The 26363-nt window shown below is 36.2% G+C and overlaps 1 protein-coding gene across 3 annotated transcripts in view; it reads right to left on the reverse strand.

Annotated features, from left to right (window-relative positions):
• Window positions 1–245: 245 nt before the first annotated feature.
• NAP1L1 (nucleosome assembly protein 1 like 1) overlaps window positions 246–26363 on the reverse strand; it is a 34730-nt gene continuing 8612 nt past the window's right edge. For 2 of the 3 annotated variants that reach the window (XM_088141829.1, XM_088141830.1), the window contains exons 2-15: window positions 24750–24788; window positions 22319–22407; window positions 19863–19965; window positions 14665–14806; window positions 14399–14479; window positions 13558–13686; window positions 13027–13098; window positions 10739–10878; window positions 7544–7689; window positions 6765–6784; window positions 4024–4146; window positions 1250–1282; window positions 1058–1108; window positions 246–940 (exon numbers count right to left, since the gene is read on the reverse strand). In XM_088141829.1, coding sequence (XP_087997955.1) covers window positions 905–940; window positions 1058–1108; window positions 1250–1282; window positions 4024–4146; window positions 6765–6784; window positions 7544–7689; window positions 10739–10878; window positions 13027–13098; window positions 13558–13686; window positions 14399–14479; window positions 14665–14806; window positions 19863–19965; window positions 22319–22407; window positions 24750–24766 — 1182 coding nt within the window. In that variant the 5' untranslated portion in view covers window positions 24767–24788 and the 3' untranslated portion in view covers window positions 246–904. The remainder of the gene's footprint in view (window positions 941–1057; window positions 1109–1249; window positions 1283–4023; window positions 4147–6764; window positions 6785–7543; window positions 7690–10738; window positions 10879–13026; window positions 13099–13557; window positions 13687–14398; window positions 14480–14664; window positions 14807–19862; window positions 19966–22318; window positions 22408–24749; window positions 24789–26363) is intronic. The other variant, XM_088141831.1, reaches the window with a different exon arrangement.

Consider the following 26363-nt stretch of genomic DNA (forward strand, 5'->3'; position numbering starts at 1 on the left):
ATTCTCCACCCTTGCTGTGAGGAGACATAGGTGTTAGAAGTGACTGAATCAAAGATACAATATAGTCAAAAAACAAAAATTTATGCAAAATGCAAGGCCTACTGGAATGAATTCATGCAGAAATACAGCCACTTGAAACATTGAAGTGTTTTGCACCTATATGTAAGGATTGTCTCCAACAGTAAATGTTTCCCACAACTTTGGTTGCTTACAAGATTTTAAAAGGTGTACACAAGTACAACTAGTTTCTGAAAATACTAGGTTTATTCACATCCCAGTGATAAACAACCTTAATATGATGTTTCTAGAGATTTTCTGTAGGTCACCAGCACAAAATACAAAAACCTAGAGCATAAACAAGCAGACGATTATGATTATTGTGGTCTTGATGGAAATTAACAGTTTATATGGAAGTTATGAAATTTGAAAATGTATTTCATTTCCTAATTAGTACGAGTCACTGCTATTTCTATAACAAAGTAATGAAGGCACAGCCAGTGCAAGCAGACTTAAACCCATTTAAACTACTGGGCCAAAAAATACTTTGGTTGGTTCTCTGGGAAAGGATCTTTTCTAAACAAATAGTGGTCCGTCAAGAGTTCTGATATCTTCACAGCTGCAGTCTAATAGCTACATGACAACAGACTTCACTAGAACCAAACTATATATAGCAATGAATTAACTATTCATGCTTTAGGATTTACTGCATTCTACATATTGGCAGAAAAGTACTATTAAAATGCTAGGTACAAGGAACCTACATTTTAAACTGGTTCTGTCAGTTTGTTTTAACAAAATGTTTACTTAATTCTACCAAGATACAAAACATAAGGCTGTAAGTAACTAATAGTTGTATTTAGGCTATTACAGTGCAGATATTCCTCAAGGCCACATACACACTGTTTCACTGCTGCTTGCATTCTGCTGGGTTTTGATCCTTCTGTTGAAGAAAGAAAAGGAAACATCAGTGTCATAACAGGTCTGCTACAGGAATTTACAGATTACAGGCAATTACTCTAAATGTAATTATTCAATAACATACGAATTGATCACATACCTTTGGGTCATAATCTGGATCATTTTCTTCATCTGCTTCTTCCTCCCCTTCCTGAAACACACGTGTATGTAAGAAATATATTTGGCCATGTACAGCAAGACTGAAAGTCCCTTCAGATACTTCCTTCTATACCTTTAAGCCCCTGAAATCATTTAATTTATTAATGCTTCTGAAACCCACAATAAAGCTTACCTCATCATCAGCTTCCTCACCTTCTTCATCATACTAGAAAATGAAAAAAAAAAAGAGCAATCAGAAGTACATCAGCTCCAAGAGCACCACAATTTTTAGATAAAAGCCTCAAACTAATGCTGTTATCCTCTGTATGCTTATTTAGCAGCTAGTCTTAAATCAAAATTGAGAACCTATGGACCTACTAATGTTGATGAGTTACAGTTCTCAACAGAGTTCATTACTAGTCATGCTAGTGGGGCTGCTGGAAGCTGAAACTGAGCAATATCTAAAAGGCAGCAGGTTCCCTCTGAGGTCTTAAGTGAAGGCAGGACTTACTTCAGAGTAAATACATATAGGATCTTTTGCAGGGTGTTGATCTGAAATGGATCTTTTCCTATTATCATTTTTGAATGAGATTTAAAGGCTTGAAAATAAAAATAAATTCAAACATATGATTCAAGCTAAAATATGAAATGTCCTATTTTCAACACAAGGAATATTAGCATATCCTTTACTCTAAGGGATAATTTTACTTTGAGGAAATCTCCAGTGGCTTTTAAGTTTTTGAAGCGAAAGTGGTATCACAACTGTTAGGCTGAGCACAGCCCGCAAGACAGTACAGTCAATGTTTCTCTAAGGTCTCTGCTCTTTCCAAATGTTTCTCCAGTGTGATTATTCAGTTAGAATTGATGCTTGTTATAGCAGAAGTTTGTCTGCAGTTCTTTTTAATGGCTGGTTAAAGCTTATCTTCATGCTAACAGGCCTGGCATCTCTCACGCTGAAAGAAAATTTTAATTCCTCCCAGGGAAAGGCACTAGTCATTCAGAATCCATTTTTATATTGTGATATGGTATACATCACAAGAAGGCTGAGCGCCGAAGAATTGATGCCTTTGAACTGTGGTGCTGGAGAAGACTCTTAAGAGTCCCCTGGACTGCTAGGAGGTCAAACCAGTCAATCTTAAAGGAAATCAACCCTGATTGCTCATTGGAAGGATTGATAATGAAGCTCAAGCTCAGATACTGGTCACCTAATGCGAAGAGAGGACTCTTTGGAAAAGACCCTGATGCTGGGAAAGATTGAAGGCAAAAGGAGAAGAGGACGGCAGAGGATGAGATGGTTAGACAGCATCACTGAAGCAATGAGCATGAAACTGAGCAAACTCAGGGAGGCAGTGAAGGACAGGAAGGCCTGGTGCAATATGGTTCATGGGTTCACAAAGAGTCAGACACGACTTAACGACTGAACAACAACAACAACAACAACAACAACAAATGGTATACATCAGATCAAAAACTATGCATTTCACAAATGGAACAAACTTCTGTACTATGGCTTATTTCACATACTGAGGTCAAAACCAAATAAGAGTAGAATTTATAAAAACAGAAAAGTGTCACAAATGCTATTCTGTGCTTCACAAGACAAAATGGCAATAATCATGCACCAGCAACAAGATATACAGGGTAAAAGCCCCAAATTATCTAACCTATGGAGCTTAGATATGTAAATATCATTCTGAGGCTTCCCTCAAAACTATTCAATTGAAATTTCTAAGGGCTCTATTTGATTTCCATATTCGTAAGTGATTAAAGATACCTGAATATCTTTGATCCCAAAAAATCACTATTAAACTCTACACAGAATACAAATATCAGGAATGTTTGGTGTACCTCAATGTGTGCCCAATTCTCTGTTGGAACTGGAAGCCAGTTTCACCCCTATAGAGATCTGTATATGGTGTAGTCTCTAACTACTGGCTAAAATTAATTTACTTTGGGAGCCCTTTAGCTTCTATGATTCTTCAAGACAGTTTCACACCCACCCAGTCTAATGGAGTAACTGAAATTTCAGAGTTTTGAGGCTTATCATCTCAATACTTGACACCAAACTGGGCTCAACAAACTCAATCAGAGGCAAAACAATGAGTATCTGACATTGATCTTCAGAAAGATTTCTGCTCTAATCCAAATGTATATAGTTGCAATTTTGTCACTAGACCTTTTCTAGGAGCTTCCTATCTTTCTGATATCCTTTGCCCACCACATTTAATAACTGCCCGGAGTTAATGTATGACATTCAGCACTTCTAGAGGGCTGATTTAACAGCATACCTTTACATGAATGTCTCTGTCCCTGTCCAATGAAGGAAATTGAATGCACTGCCCACATTCTCCTATTCTGCAACTTTTATTCACAACAGCACAAAGATCTAATCTTCCCTCTCCTGCCAGCTCACCAAATGAATTTATAAGATAATAACCACCAATTCCATCTCCAACAGTTTATGGTGGGAATGCAGACTTTGAACATACTGCAATGGCAACTGCACAGACTTGTGGTGATTTGGTCATATAAAGAATGAATGAGATCTGAATAGCACAACAAATGTATTAAGAAATAATGAATAGACTTGGAGGAAGGGTAAGAACAACAAAGTTATGGTTTATGGGAATTGATGTGATCCTCAAAAAGAGAAATGTAACATTAAAGAACAAAAGACAATATATGAACATGGTGGAAACAAGGATGGCAGAAAGGTATGGAAAGGTATAGTGCATGATATTGATGTTCACTAGATTTAGTTGTATTTCATTTCCTTTTCTCCTATTTTCTGCCCTTAATTTCATTTGTTTCTATTTCTTTTCTGTGTTCTATGGATCACTGTTCAGCCTGAAAGGGAATAGTGTAGTCGGTACACACACACACACACACACGCATATTAATCTAACTTCTTTCAATCAATTTAACATTAAAATAATTTTGATATAGCTGAAATTAAACACAACTTACATCATCATCATCATCTTCAATGGCTTCTCCTGTAAAATACAATACTGATCGTGGAACTATGCGCTCCCGTAGAAAATGGCCAATTTCAAAATCAGCTGCAAGGATTGCTTCAGCATCATCATCCTGCGTAAGTAAATGAATATATAATGCCATTATCTGTATTTACTAAATGCAAATATACCATTTCATTCATCAACCTTTTTAGTGTCAACATTTTCTACTACCCTAGACACTTGATTGAATAATTAACTTTTTACCAAAAATTATTTATTGGCCTCCAAAGAAATGTTGAATTCTTAAGTTCACAAAATATTTATTATCAAATTTGAATGCATTAATCTACAAAATTGTTTTAATTAAAGTTTGTATTATCAATAAATAACAATAAAACCTTACTCAAAATATTACAAATGCTATTGATAGCTAACATGAAGTTTACAGCAAAAAGGAAATGCCAGCTTATAAAAATAAGTTTTCAAATTGTATATAAAAGTGATTAGAGTGATCAGAAAACCATATATAAATAGAGAGAGGGTTTCACAGCATTAGAGCCATCACAGAGAACACCTTGGTCATAGCTGATTCCAGTCAGGTCTCGTTCCCGGCAGGACCCTCAGTTGATGAGATATATATAAATTAATTCACACTAAAAAACTGCAATATTGCTTGAATTCATATATAATGATTTTATAGATGTATGGCTACAATACTTGTTTCCTTAAGTTATACTTTCATATTATCTTTTGGACTCTCTCACACATTTATTTACAGGTTTTACAGTGGGGCAAAAAAGTATTTAGTCAGCCACCAATTGTGCAAGTTCTCCCACTTAAAAAGATGAGAGAGGCCTGTAATTTTCATCATAGGTATACCTCAACTATGAGAGACAAAATGGGAAAAAAAATCCAGAAAATCACATTGTCTGATTTTTAAAGAATTTATTTGTAAATCATGGTAGAAAATAAGTATTTGGTCACCTACAAACAAGCAAGATGTCTGTCTCTCACAGACCTGTAACTACTTCTTTAAGAGGCTCCTCTGTCCTCCACTCGTTACCTGTAGTAATGGCACCCGTTTGACCTTGTTATCAGCATAAAAGACACCTGTCCACAACCTCAAACAGTCACACTCCAAACTCTACTATGGCCAACACCAAAGAGCTGTCAAAGGACACCAGAAACAAAATTGTAGACCTGCACCAGGCTGGGAAGACTGAATCTGCAATAGGCAAGCAGCTTGGTGTGAAGAAATCAACTGTGGGAGCAATAATTAGAAAATGGAAGACATACAAGACCACTGATAATCTCCCTCGATCTGGGGCTCCACGCAAGATCTCACCCTGTGGGGTCAAAATGATCACAAGAACGGTGAGCAAAAATCCCAGAACCACATGGGGGGACCTAGTGAATGACCTGCAGAGAGCTGGGACCAAAGTAACAAAGGCTACCATCAGTAACACACTACGCCGCCAGGGACTCAAATCCTGCAGTGCCAGACGTGTCCCCCTGCTTAAGCCAGTACACGTCCGGGCCCGTCTGAAGTTTGCTAGAGAGCATTTGGATGATCCAGAAGAGGATTGGGAGAATGTCATATGGTCAGATGAAACCAAAGTAGAACGTTTTGGTCTAAACTCAACTCGTCGTGTTTGGAGGAGAGGGAATGCTGAGTTGCATCCAAAGAACACCATACCTACTGTGAAGCATGGGGGTGGAAACATCATGCTTTGGGGCTGTTTTTCTGCAAAGGGACCAGGACGACTGATCCGTGTAAAGGAAAGAATGAATGGGGCCATGTATCGTGAGATTTTGAGTGAACACCTCCTTCCATCAGCAAGGGCACTGAAGATGAAACGTGGCTGGGTCTTTCAGCATGACAATGATCCCAAACACACCACCCGGGAAACGAAGGAGTGGCTTCGTAAGAAGCATTTAAAGGTCCTGGAGTGGCCTAGCCAGTCTCCAGATCTCAACCCCATGGAAAACCTTTGGAGGGAGTTGAAAGTCCGTGTTGCCCAGCGACAGCCCCAAAACATCACTGCTCTAGAGGAGATCTGCATGGAGGAATGGGCCAAAATACCAGCAACAGTGTGTGAAAACCTTGTGAAGACTTACAGAAAACGTTTGACCTCTGTCATTGCCAACAAAGGATATATAACAAAGTATTGAGATGAACTTTTGATATTGACCAAATACTTATTTTCCACCATGATTTGCAAATAAATTCTTCAAAAATCAGACAATGTGATTTTCTGGATTTTCCCCCCCATTTTGTCTCTCATAGTTGAGGTATACTTATGATGAAAATTACAGGCCTCTCTCATCTTTTTAAGTGGGAGAACTTGCACAATTGGTGGCTGACTAAATACTTTTTTGCCCCACTTTAACTCATAAGTGGACAACTTAATCATTTATATGACTTCTGCACTGGTTGCTTTCATATATACAGTATGGGCCCAGCTCTCTACGTGTGCTTACATATGTGGCAAGCAATATTACATTTACTGCCTAGGAGCACTATGAATTAAGAGGAATATTTTCATGAAGGAATGGGCAAAGACTGCATGGATCCTTCACATGAACAATCTAGTCTACTTTTAGGAATTTTTGCAATATTTATGAAGTTGTGATCATTTAATATTGTTGTATTATTGATATATGTACTAACAAAGGGATACATTTATTACAGTGAAAATTTTTAAAAATTAGGTTTTCATTCACAAAGAAAATAAATGTGAAACTTACCAAGTCTCCACTTTCAGGAACTGTAATAAAAAAAGGGGTAACATTATATATTTTTAAAAGCCGCATTATTACTTAACTGCAGTAACAACCTGAAGCACCCATCTTTTGTTTCCATGTAACAAGGAGGCAACAGATGGCCCAAACCATTGTTTAAATGTCATTATATAAAATATAATGCAAGTTAATTGGCTAAAGGCAGACAAAATAGAGGCACTGCTAGTTGATGAATGTTAAAATACAGAGTAGTCTGAACGGGGCTGCACTCCTATTTAAAAATCAAGTGCAGACAATCTTTAATTCAACTTTTTTCCTGAATGTCAGTGGAAATCCATTTCGTGGGGATATCGCTTCCTTGTTATGCTGTCTTTCAGTAAGTTTCTCTGAACAGATTATGGTTCTTGTGATCATCTGAAAAATCTTAAAACGATTTGGAACCAAATGCTTGAAATCCTGCCTTCTCACCTAAGCAGTTCCACCTTTTACAGTTATCCTTGAAAGTCTTGTCCATGTTGCTTTGCTTTCAGGTTAGTTTAAGCACAAGTCAAAGACTTCTCAAGTATGGCACTGCAGGCTATGGAATACTTATTTCCAGGAAAGCTCAGATGGCTCCTTTTTCAGCACCACAGCCAATGACAAAAACATTTTTTGCTTTACCATTCAGTATTTTTTTACTGTTTAACTGGATGCTACTCCAGTCTTTCCCTTTGTTTCCATTTGTGACATTATTGGAATTTTAATGTATGTTCTTTTTATATATAACATAATAAAGTTAAGTTTACCTTCAGGAGGACTGAAAAAGTTGAAGAAGGAATCATTGGAAACTGTTTTTGTCACAGTTCTAACTGTTCCACGCCCCTTGTGCTTTTGTTTTTTTTTTATAGTTTTCAAAGTAACATTCTTCCCCTTTTTCCAGTCTATTTGGCACCTATGGGAAAACTGTTATGAAACCAAATGTATGCCTGTATGTTCACCTTAGCTATTATAATCCTGGCACATAATAACACACAACAAATCACACAACTAGAATGGAACCTGAATACAAGAGTAATTCAACTATATGAACAACAAGGATAATTTAGGCTTCTCTGAACATAATTCTCTAATACTAAGGACTGAACAATCCAGTATATATTATTTTTCTCTGAGCACACCATAAAAATAGGCTCTCTCCCTTTGGAAATTATACATACATACTAAGCAATTCAGAATTTTGCAATCTGCCATACAATTCAGATGAAAAGTACAGGTAAGAGTTGTTTTATGCCTTTCCCACTTATTACTGCAAAATGAAAAAAAAATTAAAAATCCATCATCCCAGTATAGAATAGATCTTTGAATCCCCAACTAAACTATGGCATTCAGGCAATCAGGTATTATAATGCAACATGTGCTTAGTCATGAGGCTGGCAAGTGGTGCTGGAAAGATCAGCACCTAAGCCTACTTAAACAGTTGCCTTGGATGTACTGCACTAAACTCTATCCACCCCCACGCAGCACTACAAAATATAAACGCTGTAGCCCAGCATACATAATGGAGAGCTAGGTAAGGAAAGGTTGGCCTAGGCACTTATCAATTAATAAACAATCATGATCATGAAGTCAGAATGGATGCTGCCAGAAAACATCTCCTATTATTGTTATAAATTTCAGTCCTCTAATTCAAATGCTGGGAAAAAAATAAATAAATTCAAAGCAAACAAATGTTCTAGATTCAACAGTAACCTGAAAGCAAGATTAGTACTCTGGGCATGTTAATTACATAAGAATTCGGTGTGCAAGGTCGTAACACAAAAGATGTAAGTGTCCTATTTATATAAGGCTTTAACTTTATTTCCAACATTGGGAATGCTAGGCACAGAATTAACCAATTTATTTTTCTTTAGAGTAAAAAGCCTATTCATGTGCCCATTTAAAGATAACTTACTGTACTGAGGTATATTCACTTTATGACATTAATGTGTATTCACACATACTCATGTCTGCTTCAGCAATAGTCCTATTTTGATGACTCTCACTAAGAACTGCTGTTTGCCCTAGACATTAAATGACTTCTACTCTTAATTATTGAAGACTCTTGGTCTTATAAACCTTAGTTATGATCTATCTGCTGATGTAGGTATTTATTTACTTGCCTCAATTTTTTTAAAAGATTTTTTTATCCTACCTTTATTTTTTTAAAAAATAACTCAAGGCGGTGAACATACCTAATACTCCTTCCTCCTCCTATTTTCCCTACAACCACCACCCTGTGAGGTGAGTTAGACTGAGAGTGACTGACTGGGCCAAAGTCACCCAGCCAGCTTTTGTGCCTAGGGTGGGACTAGAACTCACAGTCTCCTCCTTAAGCACTAGGCCAAACTGGTTCTCACTAGACCAAACTGGCTGACCAAACAAAATGTATACTCTTATGAAGCAACACCTGCTTAAGTTTCAGATAATTCTGGTGCTCTTTTAGCAGATACATCTTTTTAACACTGCTTACAGCTTTGGGTTTGATACCCTGGCTTATCTTGATGTCAGCTGTATTTGCTTAGTGTCTTGGTTTTTCTTTTTGCTTAGTGTTATCAGCTCCTTGTGGTACACCTCTTGCTTCTATATAAAATAGCAACCTTTGATCTCTGAGGTTTAGCCTATATCCTTTTCCTCTACTTTTGGGACAATTCTGATTTGGATTTAATGAACTATACATTTTGTTTTGAATTGCCCTTGTCATTGGCAATTCACAGGCCTAACACTTAAAGTGCACAGGCCTTGTGATGAATGCCCTCATGTTCTTGTGATGATACAAAGATTTATATACATCTTCTTGCATTTTTGTAATCAATGAAACTTGTTTAAACTATGGTATGACAGTGTCTTGTTAATGTATCATCATCCAGCAAACATTTGAACACTCACACATATTTCCTGAACCATGGTTTCTGGCCAAGATAAGAGTTGATGGGCAATCAATAGAAACACAGGTAAATTAATTTCTACATTATAATATTTAGCTTTTTTTCGCTTCTATATCCCAACTGTTTATTTTCATGATCTTATTGCCTACATACTTTCATGTGATACCTGCACATAGAGGAAAAAAAAACCAAGTGATTTCTGTAGGCAATCTTTCCTGTGCCTGACCTGTCCGTACACCCACCCACACACACAACCCTGAAGAGCGGAGAGATTGCAAAGGAAGGGAATACAAGAGAATAAGCAGGCACACAATGGGGAATAGACCAGGTTGTTTGCATAGCGTGCTTGCAGCTGTCAGTGCCGGTGCATTGCTTTCAATGTGTATTCTCTATTGTGTGCTTGCTTACTCTCTTGTAATCCCTTCCTCTCCATTCTCTTTGCTCTGCAAGGGGACCGGGGGAAGAAAAGCAACAGGTCAGGCACAGGACGTGTACTGACTATAAAGGCGATCACGTGACTGAGGAACAGCACCATCGTAACTTTAAACAGTCACTGAATGAGGCAGTTGGTATGCAAGGACTACCTGTATTTAATTGGTTTAAAGGTAGTCCTTGGCTTATGACAGCAGTTGGGACCAGAATTGCTGTCGTTAAGCTACACAGTCATAAAGAGCAATGTCACATGACTGTGTCGCATAGTGATGGCAATTACAGCAGGCTTGGCTGTCGTTAAGCGAGGACCTCACATGACCACAACTTCCTGCTGACCTCCCCATTGGCTTTGCTTGTGGGAAGCCAGCAGGGAACATTGGGAATCACAATCACGTGATTGCAGCTCGCTGGAATGTCATAATAGCAAGCTGAACATTGAGCACCCGGACTGCGTTCATATGACTGCAAGGATGCTGCAATGACTGGAACTACGAGGACCTAAGTATCATTTGTTCAGCACCATTGTAGCTTTGAATAGTCCCTGAATGAATAGTCATGATCCAAGGACTACCTGTATTTAGTTAAACACTTTATATAACTACACATCTTAGTTCTCCATCACTTATTGTACAAAATTACACTTACCCTGTGCAACCCATAATTTCTGGTCCATCGAAGGAGAAAGGATCAGAATCATCAGGTTCTGACCTCATTCTGTATGTTTTTGTTACTACTTCATTTGTGAAATATTCATTAGGTTCAAAGTGGAATTCTAAAGTAAAAGTCTTTGAAAAAGTCAGAGTAAGTATGCATTATTAATCTGAACTACAAAGCAAAAATCCAAGATGTTCTCTATTAACTTTATTGCTTTATCCAAGTGTTCAATGGTTCTGTCTTTGAAATCATTGGTCCTCAACACTGTTGAACTGTAACTTCCATCAATCCCAGCAAATATAACCAAGAGCCATGGATGAAGGGAGGTTGACAACTTTTCTATTATTTTGTACAGTATTCTGTATTTCTTCCAGGAGCACAAAGTCCATCCCCCTCCATTTAATCTTCCCAATAATCCAGAACAGCTGAGTATCATGGCTGAATGGAGATTCTGAATCTCAGCACTAGTTCTCCCCTCTGTGTTACCTCAAAAGAAATATCACTATTTCACATGCTATTAATTTCTTCATTTTTAGAGAACTTGCTCTGAAGAATCCCCTATGGTATAACTTCAACAAAACTCTCACCACCATACACTACCTGTCTGTGCTTAACTAGGCAGTGAATTTATAAAGAAATTCTTTGAAATCTTCTTTTTCAGACATCCATATGGGCTGAAGATTAAAAAGTTTCAGCAATTTGGGAACCCTGATTAAGAACAGTCTTTTGCTTTAACCTAATATAATGCTAATGATAGTTAATGGGCTGCATAAAAGACACAGCCATTTCTGATCACGTAACATTTTAATTTAGATGTTAGTCCAAAAGATGTTTTTACTGTTATGAAATATCATATTGCTACATAGCATCTTCAGTTTTTAATTTTGCTATCAAGTCACACAGATCACATAATAAAGTTTATAGCTACTACATGTCTGAAATAGTTTAACTGCAAAATTTGCAAGAGTTAATCCTAAATAAAGATCACCACATCCTTCTGAGCCAGCTGTGTGGGCTGAGGATTGGGGGCACCATTCTATTGTGGTTCTCTTCCTTTCTCCAGACCAGTTCCAGTCGGTGCTAGTTGGGAGGGAGAGATCACTCCCTCAGCCCTTCCTTCTGGGATGCCACAGGGTTCTACTCTCTCTCCCCTCTTTTTCAGCATCAGCATGAAACCGCTGGGTCAAGTCATTCACCATTTTGGGTCTGGTATCATCACTCTGCTGATGATATCCAATTATCTCTCTCAACCTCAGGCCAGCCAAGTGAGATTGTCAAGGTTCTGTCCCAGTGCCTGGAGACTATGTGTGTTTGGATGGGGAGGACCATCTCCAACTCAATCCTACCAAGACCAAGCAGCTGTGGGTGTCTGGGCCACCCAGATCTGGGGATATTCTATTTCTGACCTTGGATCGGGTTGCACTTCCCCATTCAAAAGTGCTATGCAATCTGGGGGGTCTTCCTGGATTCACAGCTCCTGCTCAATGAGCAGGTGACAGTTGTGGCCAGGAAGGCCTTTGTACAGCTTCATCTGGTATGCCTATTGCATCCTTTTCTAGATCAGAAGACCCTTCCAACAGTGACTCACATGCTCTATATTGGGCTGCTCTTGAAGACCACCTGAAGTTTCAACTGGTGTAGAATGCAGTGGTGTAGGCAACAACTGGCAAGCCTCGATATGCCCATGTAACATCTTTGCTCTGAAAGCTGCACTGAACTCTTTGCTTCTGGGTGTGATTCAAGGCGCTATTCATTACCTATAAGGTAATTCCTTCATGGAATAGAGCTGGGTTATTTGAGGGACTGTCTGTCTCCCTTAGTATCTGCCCACCCTATTTGATTTAGCAGGGTGGGCACACTCTGGATTCCTTCAATTAAACTACTATCTATTGGGACCCAGAAGCACACATTCTCTGTAGCAGCACCTGCCCTCTGGAATAAGGTTCCCCCCGAAAACCAAATGACCCCCACCCTGCTGGTGTTTTGAAGGGCCATGAAGACCTGGCTTTTCACCCACACTTTAGGCAAGGATTAAGGAAGCCCCCTTGCATGGTGTGGGTTTGCTTCTCTTTCAGTCCTGGCTGGTTCTTGTCATCCTTGCCATCTTTTATTCTTGTCTCTCTTCTCTCTGTATTTTTTTCTTGTTTTTAATGTTTTTACTTGTGAGTTGCCCAGAGTCGTTGGGAGTCAGATGGCATACAAATGTAATTAATAATAACAATCTACATACAAGACCTATTTTAGTTGCCTTATTATTATTTCTAACAATACAAGCTTACCATGGGTTCTCCAGCTTCTGAAAACTTCACTTTAATATCTTTTAAGTGTTTCAGGATAGGTTCATCATGTTCCTATAAAGTAAAACCGCAATATATAAGGCAAAGTTTTCTAGACTTTAAATGCAACTACATAATAGGAAATCACAAGGTAACACAAAAGAGGGAAACTAACAGCAACAGAATATATTTAACATCAAATACTTATATTTTATTGTTAGTTTCACAGGTGATACTAATGCTTGCAGCATATTTACCATGGAAATATTTATTCCCATAGAACATCAACAAGACTTGTGTGGAAATAAAGAAATTACCATATGCTTAGTGCTATATTTCTACCAAACATGAGACCAGGAATCTGAAGCATTCCCGAAAGTGGATTATTGATGCAACATTGCACAAAATAAAACTACAGCCCAGAAGAAATATCTTAATGACATCCATTCTACTTAGTTCTAAAAAGTTTAGCTCTAGTTCTAAAACCTTAGTTTATCAGCAACATTTCAAATAATTAAAAGTTTATTCTTTTACCTGAACCATATCACTGAGTAAATCAACATTCTTGAATACCGTCAACCAAAATTCAGGAATTCCTTTAGGATCATCTTTTTCTTGATCTTTTTTCTCTTCTTCAAGCTTGGCCTTCTCTTTCATTTCCTCCTTGTTAAAATTAGTAAGTTACTCTTTCTAATATTTGAGTGCTGAATACCTATCAAATTTATTGTTATACAGGCAGCCATAAAGATTAGGTGAGCATCAATTATTTTACTTATTTAAAATATTTATATACTGTTTTCCATTAATTAAGAGAAATCTTAAACCGATTTACAAAATGAATTTACATACTGCACAATGAGCTACAATGTCTTTACTTTTAGGTTACGTGTTTTCCTGCTACTGTTGAGAAGTACTCAGAAATTTTCCATCCCAGCTAAGATGAAAAAGCTCAGACCTCAGATCTCCCTTTCCTGCATTTGCAGTAACTTTCATAATTTCTATTTTTATATGGCTGAAAACAATAAAAAAGACTGTCTGACAGGAGGTCCCTTATCACTATGTATCACATCTGGAGCTACTTAATCCAAAACTATCTTAGCCACCAGATTTTATCCCCAATTGGTTTTAACACCAGCCCAGAAGTTAATGTGAATCATTTCTCTCCTGTTGGTTTCAATGGGAGGGAATTTGAACAAGGATGTAACAGCAACAGTATGGAAAGAAGCAGAAATCCATTTCTCCATCCCTTCTGCTTCATAATGCAAACACAAAAGGGCTTTAGAGTACATTTGTTAGAGATCCCACGAAACCAGACAGGACTGCCCTTTAATTCTACTTCCAGCTTTTTTAAAAAAGTAACATATAAGGTACTCACTGAAATTTCTTCTTCAACATCTGTTTTCCACTCACATTCTTCTTCAGTAGGTTCATAAACAGCGTTGATGATTTCACTCCTCTGGAAGATCAAACCATTGTTTTTTCAGGTTACCATGTTACTATGCCCCAATACCTTTTACAAGGAAGCAAAACACAATTCCTTTTGGAAATAAAAACTGCAAAATTAGAAAACCTACAGGAATTTTAGGTACTACCGCTTTCAAAATTAAATAGTAAAAGCTTGATTACTTTGTAATTAATTACCTTGTCAAATAAGGGTTGATAAAGAGTAGCATATTTTCTTTCCAATTCATGAACTTCTTCATAGAACTTTGCTTCTATCTGCGCACATTTAACTTGAAGATTCTTGAGTGCATTTACTCGTCTCTTAACTACTTTAGGCAAGCTGTGGGGAATGGAAATATATTGCATGATTACACTAACAATAATTCATTCATGCCTTTTTAAAAATAAAAATGTCAATAAATATGTTGGTTGAAATGTAGTGTATAATATAGCAAATGCAAAAATAGACGTGTTGACCTGTCTATAGAAAAATATTATACTGACATACCATTCTTTACTACAGTTTCAGGAAAAAAGTTAGAAACATAGCCTCTTTTTATTCATTGTAGGATTTGAAAAATCAAGATTAAATAGTGATCTATGATCTTTAAACAATGTTATTAAATGCAGTTTAACTGAAAAAGGAAATTAGTGTATTGGTGTGTTCTAACATAATTTGGCCGAATATTGAACTATTAGCAGGTTTAGAAAACTCTGACTGAATAAAGCTTAATTTTTAGAATCAACTCAATAGATGCCAAAGTCGAAGTGCTTTTGGCAATGGAAGAGCACAGAAAAGTTCCATAATATTCTGGGCTAGCAGTTCAATACAGTGGTACCTCGGGATATGAACGCCTCTACTAACGAACTTTTCGGGTTACGACCAGCTCCGGCCGCAAAAATTTACCTTGATGTGCGAACTCCGCCTTGGGGTACGGTCATTTTTCCGCCCTGACATGTGGTCCGCAGCCATTTTCCCGCCCCGACACGTGGTCCGCGGCCATTTTCCCGCCCTGCCACGCAGCGCCCGGCCGTTTTCCCGCCCTGCCACGCAGCGCCCGGCCGTTTTCCCACCCCTGACGTGTGGTCCTCGGACGCCAGAATGGATTAACGGTAATTACATTGAACCTTATGGGAAAATTTGCTTCGGGGTGCGACCAAATTCGGAGGGTGGAACAGATTAACCGGATTTACATTGAACCCTATGGGGAAATTTGCGTCGGGTTACGACCAACTCAGGATACGCCCAGAGTCACGGAACGGATTAAGTTTGTATCCCGAGGTACCACTGTATTTTCAAAACAGTTTAATCTCTAGAGAAAAAATATTTTAGCCAGGTTTAAATTTAAAAAAAGTTACATGAATCTAAAATAGACAGTATTAGCAGATGTACTTTATCAAAAAAGCTATTCAGTGCTGGATATGACGCTATGTTAATACTACAGGAGTGCTTGAAAGCTATACTTTTCTCTACTTCGCAGTTTAGTTGCCAAGATAATAGCTTCTCTTAGAAATCTGCAACAGGTAAGCTCATATAGTAATGATTTGTAGTGGAAAACATTTTGAAATACAATTCCCCCTCAAAAAAATCAAGAGAGGTGAAATAGCAATGTACTATATAAAAACATTAGCAAAATGCAGAAGTGAGAATATGTTTTGCTGTTAAGAGTATTTAAAACAGGAAAGAGCAATTTTCCTCTATAATGAAAAAAAAAAAGTAAGCAAATAGAGGCTACTTTAGCACAGCAACATCTCTGTAGACTGTATGAAGTTCAGGTTGCAATCATAAACATGCCAATTGGTAAATAATTACACTGGAAACTGACATATTTAATAGGAATAAACAAAAAGTTTTGCTCACTTGGCTAATAGATTCATGCTCCTGTACTCAGTAACTAATGCAAGAAGCAATCTAATAAGCACTGATTTTTGAGTTATTCATCAAAATTCCTTTCTATAACTGCTTTTGCTCCTATACTGTTTATAACAATCACTTTTTGCCTTAAATCACATAGTAAGCATCGTGTTGATTGCTGTTGAAATTTTTCTCTTGACCATCTGCAATTTATTATTTATGGCTTTAGGGCCCTATAGAACAAATTTTGACTAGTGATTCATAACCCCAAAAGGTAGGTGCATGCATGCCTGTGGGTGTGTCACAAAATGGATTTAACAATTAAGAGAAAAAAGGGGTATGCCAAAATATGTTCACACATTTATTACATAACATATAATTCATGAATGTTCATATTAAATTTATATTAATACCCATATTAAATATATTTATATTAGTAAAACATAAATTGTAAAAGCAAAGTATTTTTAACAAAATCCTTTAATGAAACAATTGTATTTCTCTAGTATTGTTTAAATGCTGTATAAGCTAGGTCAAACTGGAGGAAATTGTTGCCAAGAATAGGTTCTACTCAACAAAAATATTTGTTTTTTCATATTGCATCCATCAACAACAGTTTAAAATGGGCTTAAACATTTTGATACTTGTTACAAAGCTGGAGATGCTGTGCTTCATGCTCAGACATGCATATCTTTCAATGGAAATCAATTCTTATAAGCCTATTTTCCTAATTAACATATGCAGAAATACTATTCCTTCATGATAAAAAGTTATTAATTTCTAGAGCTGGAACAACGAGAACAGAGAATACAACAGAAATTCAGGAGAGTTATCAGCAGGCTCTTTTCTTCCTATATCAGTCACCATTGGACCATTACTCTCTTTTCTTACTTACCAGCACAACTTTTTTTGGTCTATGAAAATATATTTTAAGAAGACATTTAAATCCCAGTTTACCAATAGAATGCCAATATCTGGGCAATCATTTATAAAAAGGGACTACCAAACCTGCAGTGGTAAAAGTAGGAATCCATAGCAGTTAAATTAGAAATGGGGTAACAAAAAGAGCTATAGGTCTCATCAAAGATCATACTGCTGCATAGCCCTCTCCCAAACTATCACAGAATCATTTGTTATCAGCCTCTTAAGGAATCAAATACCATTCAACATGCAATGTTTTATACAACTTGGCTTTTAACTGTGAAAAGAATTTAACAGAATACTTGCTATTCAATTGTAAGTGAGCCAGCTAATTACACCCCTACCTGCTATTCAGAGGAAAGTGGCAGACAAGTAGTAAAGTTGCATAGCAGAGCAAAATGCTTTTAGTGTAATAAATATAGCAAAAAAGTCTCATGGCAAAATACTATCTCTAATGCAAATTAAATAGACATAGGATAAAACTGATAAGTAAAACAAGTTAAAGTAACAAGTTCTTAAGAGGACTGAAGTACCTCTTTAAAAATGCTATGTCTGTAATTTAAGAAAGATTTTTAATAGATGGTTCTAAGGCTAGAATATTGGAAGGGGAGAAATTGCTTGATTTGATTTAATCAAGAACATATCTTCTATGTGTAAACAATTAGATCAGATTTGTTTAATTAAGACATGCAAAATACACCTGTAAAAATCTTTTAAAATCAAGTGAACATGCAAAATTAAACAACATTCTATACATTATTCTTGTTAATTTAATTATCTTCAAACTGGCATAGCTGACATGCTATATAATTTTTACTTGTAATAAAAAGCAAGCTTCTGTAACTTTCTCAAAAGGTATAGTATTTCACTGAAAGCAGCATCATTAAACCCAGTAAGAACTTACTGATCTTGGGTCAAGGACTTTTCAGATTAGCAGAGGTTACTTAAATATGCTGTGAGAGAGAAAGAAAGCAAGATCACAGCAGATCTAAGATCAATTATGACTAGCAAAGTAAACTGTAAAGATCAAAATATATATTATGCACAAATGGATGTATTCAGAAAAAATAGCTTCAGATGCCATGATCTTAGGAAAACAATTGGGAGGAAGATTTGATTATTTCTGCTGATACTGTACTTTGTCAACCCACCTCAACTATTTTTCATGTTAGGATTCTATAAGAGAAGGTAGAGGGTAGCTAAAAGACTGTTTGCAGCAAGGGGGGGAAAACCAGATGGAAAAAAGATGAATCTCTACACATGCACAATGTAAAACAGCCTATTTTAGCAAAGACTTCTTAGTCCAGTTTTCCAGACATTGCTTCTATGCCTCTTGAATAAGATCAAGTGTAGTGTGATATAGTTTTACAAGCATGATTATATAATTGTCACACCTGAGAAAAGTTTCAAGAACAGAAGCTTGGAGTTAAGGATCTTCTAGATGTCCCCCTATTAGGGTTAGTGATGAGTGTCTTACCAGAACAAGGATACACATCTGTGATCTAAACCAGGACAAGGTAAGAACTACCTTACCCTGACCAGTAGCCTCTTATTCCAGTGCTGCTCTGCCACCTTTAACTCTGACAGGCGGTTCCACAACTACATTTTCCTTACTATTCTACTAACACATTATATTGAGAGCCTTGCATGCCTTGAAATAGCAACTCTCCCCAACTGATTCTTATTACAAAAAGGCAACAGATATGGAAAACATGCAAAGACAGACATGGAGAACTTGGTGATGTGAGAATGAATAAAAAATGTTGGGCAATGTTTTAGTATCACTTACACTTTAAGATTTTCGAGTGAGAGTGAAGTAAGAAGGGATAAAACAAGAAACAGACCTAGAGAACTTGGAAGCACTTAATTCTCAACACTCAATCCTGAAGAGAATATGTCTCCTGATGGATAAAGATGTGTACTGCCTAATAAACTTACTATACTGGCTAGAATATAAGCAGAATGTGGATCTGGATAATGCAGCAGTTGCATCCAATTATATTTCTTAAATACAAAGTATTATGGAATGTCTGCATTTTGAGAAATATAGACAGTATTTCACACTCTTATATATTCATATTACCAAAATGATTAACCTTTTTCTATTTTAGAACAAGGTTTTTTTTCCAAATATGTGAAGCAATCCATGAAAAATCAAGCAAAGCAACAGAAACAGCAAAGCAGAATAAACATTTCAAAGAAAGCATTACATTTTGCAAGTCAAAGAAAACAGGAAGCAGACATATAATTGTAATGTATTTAATTACAGATTGTACAAACCTATAATTGTCATATCTCACATATCCTTCTCGCCATCTTTCACAAAGAAAACCACATACTGTGCTTCTCAATGTTATCAGTGGAATCCTATATAGATTCACCAAAAAGTCTCACTGGGTTAAATACTTGTTTCCGAGGAAGCCTGTACAGGACTGCAGACTGTTCTTTTCTAAACCATCAATTGTGACAGTTTCTCTGAAACAGATTACTTTTTCCAATTTAACATTACACATAAGGACACATTCCTTTCATTATTTTGCCAAATGATTATGTGGCATTACACAAAAAAAATTAACTGATCAAGAAAGGTAAGACAGCAAAATAACATACTGTACTGTACCTTTCTATATATCCTGTAGGTGTTCCAACTAGGCCATCAAGCCTTTCCTGGAGAGCTGCAAGAATCTGAGGATTCTGCATCATTTGTACAGTCAGTTGGCGTGCTGAACAAAACAAAACAGATTTGTTTTTTTAAAAAAACTACTATAAAATACTTTTACCCCTGTATCTCTTTCAATAAATAACACAACATAAATATCATAAATACGTTTCCCCTCACTACCTGCTCACTGATTTAGCTAGTGAGATAATATATAGAAGCTATATTCAGTGCTAGACATAAAAGCAAAATAAATTACTGTTGTAAGTGCTCTTAAACTGTGCATGCTAGTTGCAGAAACCATCCATGTATAAATACCTATTACACTATTCCCTTTCAGGTTATGTGAAGTGCAAAAAAGAGTTAGAAATACTAATGAAAGTAAATTAAGGCCTGAGATTAAGGAAAAGAAAATACTGTTAAATCTAGTTTACACTCTCAGCATTTATTATACTTCTCCATATCTTTCTGTCCTTGTAAAACTGTCACTGCTTCTATCACTTTCGAATACCTCTTTACCTACTGACTTCTCTCAGCTCTTTTTCTGATGATCTCATAAATTCTATCCAACCACAACTTCCTTAGTCTTCCCTTCTTCTCCATCTAATCATTTGTCCTTCATATATTTGTTTTGTTGTTTAGTACTCATAAATTCTCACTATATGGCCAAACCACTTCAACATACTTATTTAGTACTGGTCACATATTTTTAAATTCAATCAACATTCATATAACAACCATTCATGATTGACCTTCTCCTTTGTACCACATTAACTTCTTAAATAACTAATTCTCACCTCATCAACTTACTTTTATGTTTCTACCAGCATACCCAGCTCTTACTTAATATAAGAAGGTGGGCAGAAGCAAGACCTCATGTAGCCATTTTTGCTTCTTTTGATAAATTCATTCATCACAGCAGACTACATACATCCAAAACCTTTCTACCAGCATTTGCACATCTTGAAACTTCTCCATTCATCTCTTATGTTTAAATAAACATTTTACCAAGGTACACCAATACATCTACATGCTCTAGGTTTTTGACATTTATGTATAACTTGGAATCATTTACTCCATTTCCCTGTTAAACACAACTACTTGGTCTCTGATATATTATTACATTTTCAGAACTATATTCCTTGTTGCATCATACAACTTAACATTTGCTGCAATTCATTCAGGCTCTCAGCCAACAATATTGCTTTATCTACAAATAAATGTTTGCACATTCACATCCTCTACCAATACCACAAGCATTCCTTTACATTAATACATTAAATAATCAAATGAGCATCATGCTTTTTTTCCTTACTCCCTCTTCTGTTAAATAATTTGTGAAGCACTCCATTTATTCTCAGAGATACTTTATTTCCCCATAAGCTCTTACAGCAACTGACCTTTGTATCTATAAAAAGCAGCCTATAATTCAATCTACTGTTATTATTATACATCCTCTGAATCAACAGTCATACAATAAACTCTCCATCTCACATTCATAAATTTCTTAATGACCTGCTGCAGAACAAAAATCTGATCCTTATAACTTTTGTACAGCAGAGCAGACTGTACTTTCAAAATTTTACTCACTGTCGACTTCTATAGTATTTCAGAAATCTAACATACATGTTCCCAGCCACCACATACCTTGTGTAATTTTTGCATTTACTCTTGCTACTTTGCTTTTTGTAGAGGAAAACAATAGAATTCTTCTAACCATTGAGCACAGATGCTGTCTTCACACACATAAAACTAACGGCACAGCCACCCCATAAGCAAACTAAATCCACAAAGTTCTGTATGTTTATGAGAAATGTTACATTTTAATGTGTGCATATTTTTAAAAGTGAAATCCTATGTGTATTTACATAGAAATAAGGCCTACTGTATTCAGGGGAGCTGTAATGTTATGTGGGAATGACCTTGGGAGACAGGGCAACGAGATGCAGCCAAGGGAACGGTCAGATAAACAGCAGCTTAGCCTGCAGCACAAGCCTGCAGGCCAGGCAAGAGGCTCCAGAAGAGACCCTCCCTAGTTTCTTGGGCTATAAAGGACATGGGGGGGGAGGGGAGTACTTGCAAGATTCTGTTAATGTAACCTTAGGTAAAACAGATTTAGCTCATCTGGTCGTGTTTCTTGCCTGGTCTACCTCGTAAGGCTGACAGGAGCTTACTTAGAAGTAAAACATAGATCTACAACAGAAAACCTCTTAATTAAAAAAAAGTACTTTTCATAAATATTAATTAGCAAGTAGATTATTGTGACCTAAAAAAAGAAGGCAAACACTGCATTTTCCAAGGTGTTTTCCCCCGCTACACCACTAACAGGTGTTTACTTTATTAGGTTTCATACTGCACTGTGAAAACCATTTTTATATTTACAGTACTCACAAACAGCTTCTTGTTTCTGCCCTTACCTTTACTATTAGCATCCTCACCAGATTCTTCTTCTTCTACTTCTTCAACATCTTCCATATCTTGCTGGTCAAGCTCAGCCTGTTCTTTGCTATTCAAACCAAGAGTTTTCAACTTGTTAACCAAATTTTTAATTTTTCTTAAAAGTTAACACTTCAAATACACTATGTTATCAACATTCTAATCAGAATATATCCAGAAGCTAAAGTCTTTCGAATCAATTTTCTTAATGCAAAAACCATAGGATTCTCTCTGATCAGTGTTCTGCTTCAACATTAAGAACCAACAGTGACAAAAAGGGGAAACATCCCTGTTCCACTTATGGAACCCAAGGATAATTTGCAATTAAATGTGTTTCAGTTGAGGACACTGGGATTATTTTAGGTACAGTGTACATATTGTGCATGTGATGAGCTTCTACAATTAAAAACTTCAAAATAATATATATGTGATCATTTAAGAAGTAATTGTATTAAAGAATTAAAATGTATAAATATTAATAGAAAGGAGACACTTCTCAAGCTCTTTGGTGCTAGATGACTCAGCATATCTGCCCTGCAAAAAGGTCACATGATGCAAATTTGCATTATACTGCAATATACATCAGGACTGAGGTTCACAGCACTATATAACTGACAGCTACATAAAGAACCTAAGTGCCAAAAATTATAGATATTACTGGAATTTGTACTTGCAGTACAACATTCATTTGAATATTTATGCATTCCAGTTACTCTAACTGCACTTTTCCCCTGTTTATATTCTCCAAACGTACATCGCCTTGCCTTTGGCACACAAAACAACTGTAACTGACATTTTTAAGAACAAATAAGACATTGTCATTCCAATTTAGCATTATTGACCAGAATGAAGAGCAAAGAGTCAGGTCAAGCATAATGTTACTGGTTTCAGAACAGAATTTTTAAAATGTACACAAGAACATGAATCTGACATCCTGTTCTCACTGGAGCAGAACTTAAGGCATGTCATATTCTCTACTTTGCACTTTGTACTTATACCTCAAGGGAACAAAACAATGACATTTTACTATATCCATATCTAACCTGCATTCTCTTCTTCTATTCACATGTTCTATATTTATATTGAATTCTTAAAGGATAACAATCTTATCTTTATGATTGCATGTTATTATCATTACTTAATTACCGCTAGCCAGCAAGAATCCTCAGGATAAAGCAAAATATGCATTTAAGCAAGTTTAACATTATTACATGTAGATATTCTCAGGCACTATAAAATTTAATGATTGCTATGGTATTCGAAGAAACACAGAAAAATGTTAGAAAAATTTTGTATCTAGAATTGTATGTCCAAGAATAAAAAGACTCATTATTACTTCAAATAGCTTTGTGCAAGCAATATAGAAATGGTAATGAATAATCATTATATTGTGTAACGTAGTGATGTAATAAATACATTAGTTTTTAACAAATCAGTCTAATTTTAATTGAAGAGTGAACAGTCTTAAAACAAGTATGCTGGTTTTACTTGTCTTGAGAATGATTAGGCTGCTTATAAAAATTAGGGCTATGCGCTGCTTTGAATTTGATTCTAAAAAGGTGCTTTAAAGCATGCAGTGGACACAAATAGCATCTCAAAACAGTCACACAGTCCTGAGGAAAGACACAACTGCTTTAAGGAGAAAGGTGTAAGGTGTGCACCCTTGTACACTCCAAAGCAACCTTTTCAGAATTGAATCCAAAGCACTGCCCTATCCTAATAAAATCTATTGTGAAGGTTCTATTCCTATTTCAGGTCTGAGGTTTCTATGGTTAATATCAGAGTTATGTACTCAAATCCCTAAACTAGGGACAATCTACATTCTACAGCAAATTTATCAACTTAATTTTGCAGAATTTGTTCATCTGAGGCATCTATCAACCAAGCAAATACTGAAAGCATCTATGATCACTAAATAGTACTGTAGCACAATATGTGTTCAGATCAAATACATATATTTAGTAAAAAAGCAATTTATTTACACAGTGGTGGAAGAGAACATACTGTTCCTTTGTTCTATATGAGAACTGAGTTATGATACAGATGTTCAATGGTCATGCATGCATCTGCAACTGTGCAGATCAATATCCATATGTCTGGATCTCCACATTAATCAATCATATGGCATTAGCTATGTGACAGAGAGAAAATCTCTCTATTTATCCTTTTATGAAACAAACCACTAACTAGATGACGTGTCTGAACCAACTCTTAGAATTTAAAATACATTACTTGCAAACATGTAAATGCATTACTATAGAACATATACAAACAAATATGCTTAACAGCTCTGAATCTGGCATTAATGTGACACACACCAAAGTGAAGGTTTAGGATGCATTTTGCTGATCTTAGCCCTTTCAAAAATTAACAGCGCTTCAATCAAAATGGAAAAAAACCCCCTATGCTTACTTGTCAATGTCTGCCATTTTTCCAGACCTCAGCAAACCTCTAAGAAAGAAGAGAAATAATAATTTAAAATTGTTTTAAACTGAAATTATACTAATATTGAACTATTTTGCAATGTATCTAGGAGAGGTATGCCACTTGTATTACAACCGTTTTTAAACCTACCAGAACTATGGTCCACTCTTTTTGTACAATCACAATGAACATATCAGAGTTGAAAACACTATGCAAAAATACCCAAATTACATGTAACACTACACACTATGGCTGGTTCAGATAGATGGTATAAGAACTGAACATGTATCTTGATTCAATAAAAAGATTCCAATGATTTGAACTCATCTCCTGGTGACTACGTGGACACATTTTTGTGCCTTTCTCAGCAACAATGCAGAAATGGTTTGCCACCTCTAGGAGCAGCATCTGAAATTAGTGCATGACATCCAGCGCGTGAGGAATATGTAATCATTCTCTGAAATGCTTTCATTATAGACAACATAAACTTTGTATTATTGTGTGACTTTATTTTGTTTGAAACAAGCAATCCTGTCTGAAACAAGCAATCCTGTTTCCTGAACCGAGTAGCAAACTGCCAGATCTTATAATCAGTCTTCAGCAAGTTAATTCTACTATCAACCTATAGGACTTTCTTTGAACAGTGGTGCATTATAGAAATGATTTGATACTCCAAACTGTAGTTTGCACTTTGAAAAGTAAGTTGTTTGCATGTTCAAAATTGCCCTGCAATACTGAGGTAAACTAATCCACAAGGCTAAGTTAGAGGAGGTACCCACCTTCACTTGGAAAGAGCACTGTGAATTTTGCTACTCTATTTGGTCTATTTCAAAATAAATAATTGTAATTGATATTGCTGCAACCAATTATATTTATGTCATTCATCACCACTAACTTCCTCTTGTCTTTATTAACAAAGAGAATGTGTGGTTATGGCATGCAAAAATTTATTCACTTCTTTCTGTGCAAATTATAACAATTTTCTGAAACAGGGAAAACATTATTGTTTGAAGGATCTTATTCACCCTAGCACTTGCTTCCCCAGTATTGTTACTCATTTGCAGAGATATCCGTGTCAGACAGTATCACATAACTGGTCATTGTTAACTGAGCAGAGTTGCTTCTTGTATATAAGCTGCATATAAGAATATCAGGAATACACAGAATAGACCTGGTATGAGTGCATAGTTCCATGAGGTGTCTGATTCTTATCCAACTGTCTTCCAACTTAAACTCCAGGTAACCTAAGTCCTTATCCGATGCATCTAGTAAGACTACTCAAAAGAACTGAGTACAGTAGTCAAGTCAAGCCATTTTCTGATTAAAACAACACAGATTTATTTTTTGTACCAATTAGGTACAAAAGTACCTGATAAAGTCAGGTCTTTATATGGAAGTCTATTACAGAGATTGTATTAGATAGTAATTTAAAGCATTAGCTAATAATTTATTATAAATTCTGATGTATTGGTATTTCTATTCTTACCAGAAGAATGGATATACAAAATTAAGCATTACTAGAACTGTGGACATATTTACTTAAAGGAATTTGCCAGTCATGACATTACTAGTAAAGGCCAATTTTCCACTAAGTCATCAAAT

Source organism: Python bivittatus, unplaced genomic scaffold (genome assembly GCF_059951505.1).
Source record: "Python bivittatus isolate LINGU-HERP-01145 unplaced genomic scaffold, Pbiv_v1 ctg000330_np1212, whole genome shotgun sequence".
Taxonomy (NCBI): Eukaryota; Metazoa; Chordata; class Lepidosauria; order Squamata; family Pythonidae; genus Python; species Python bivittatus.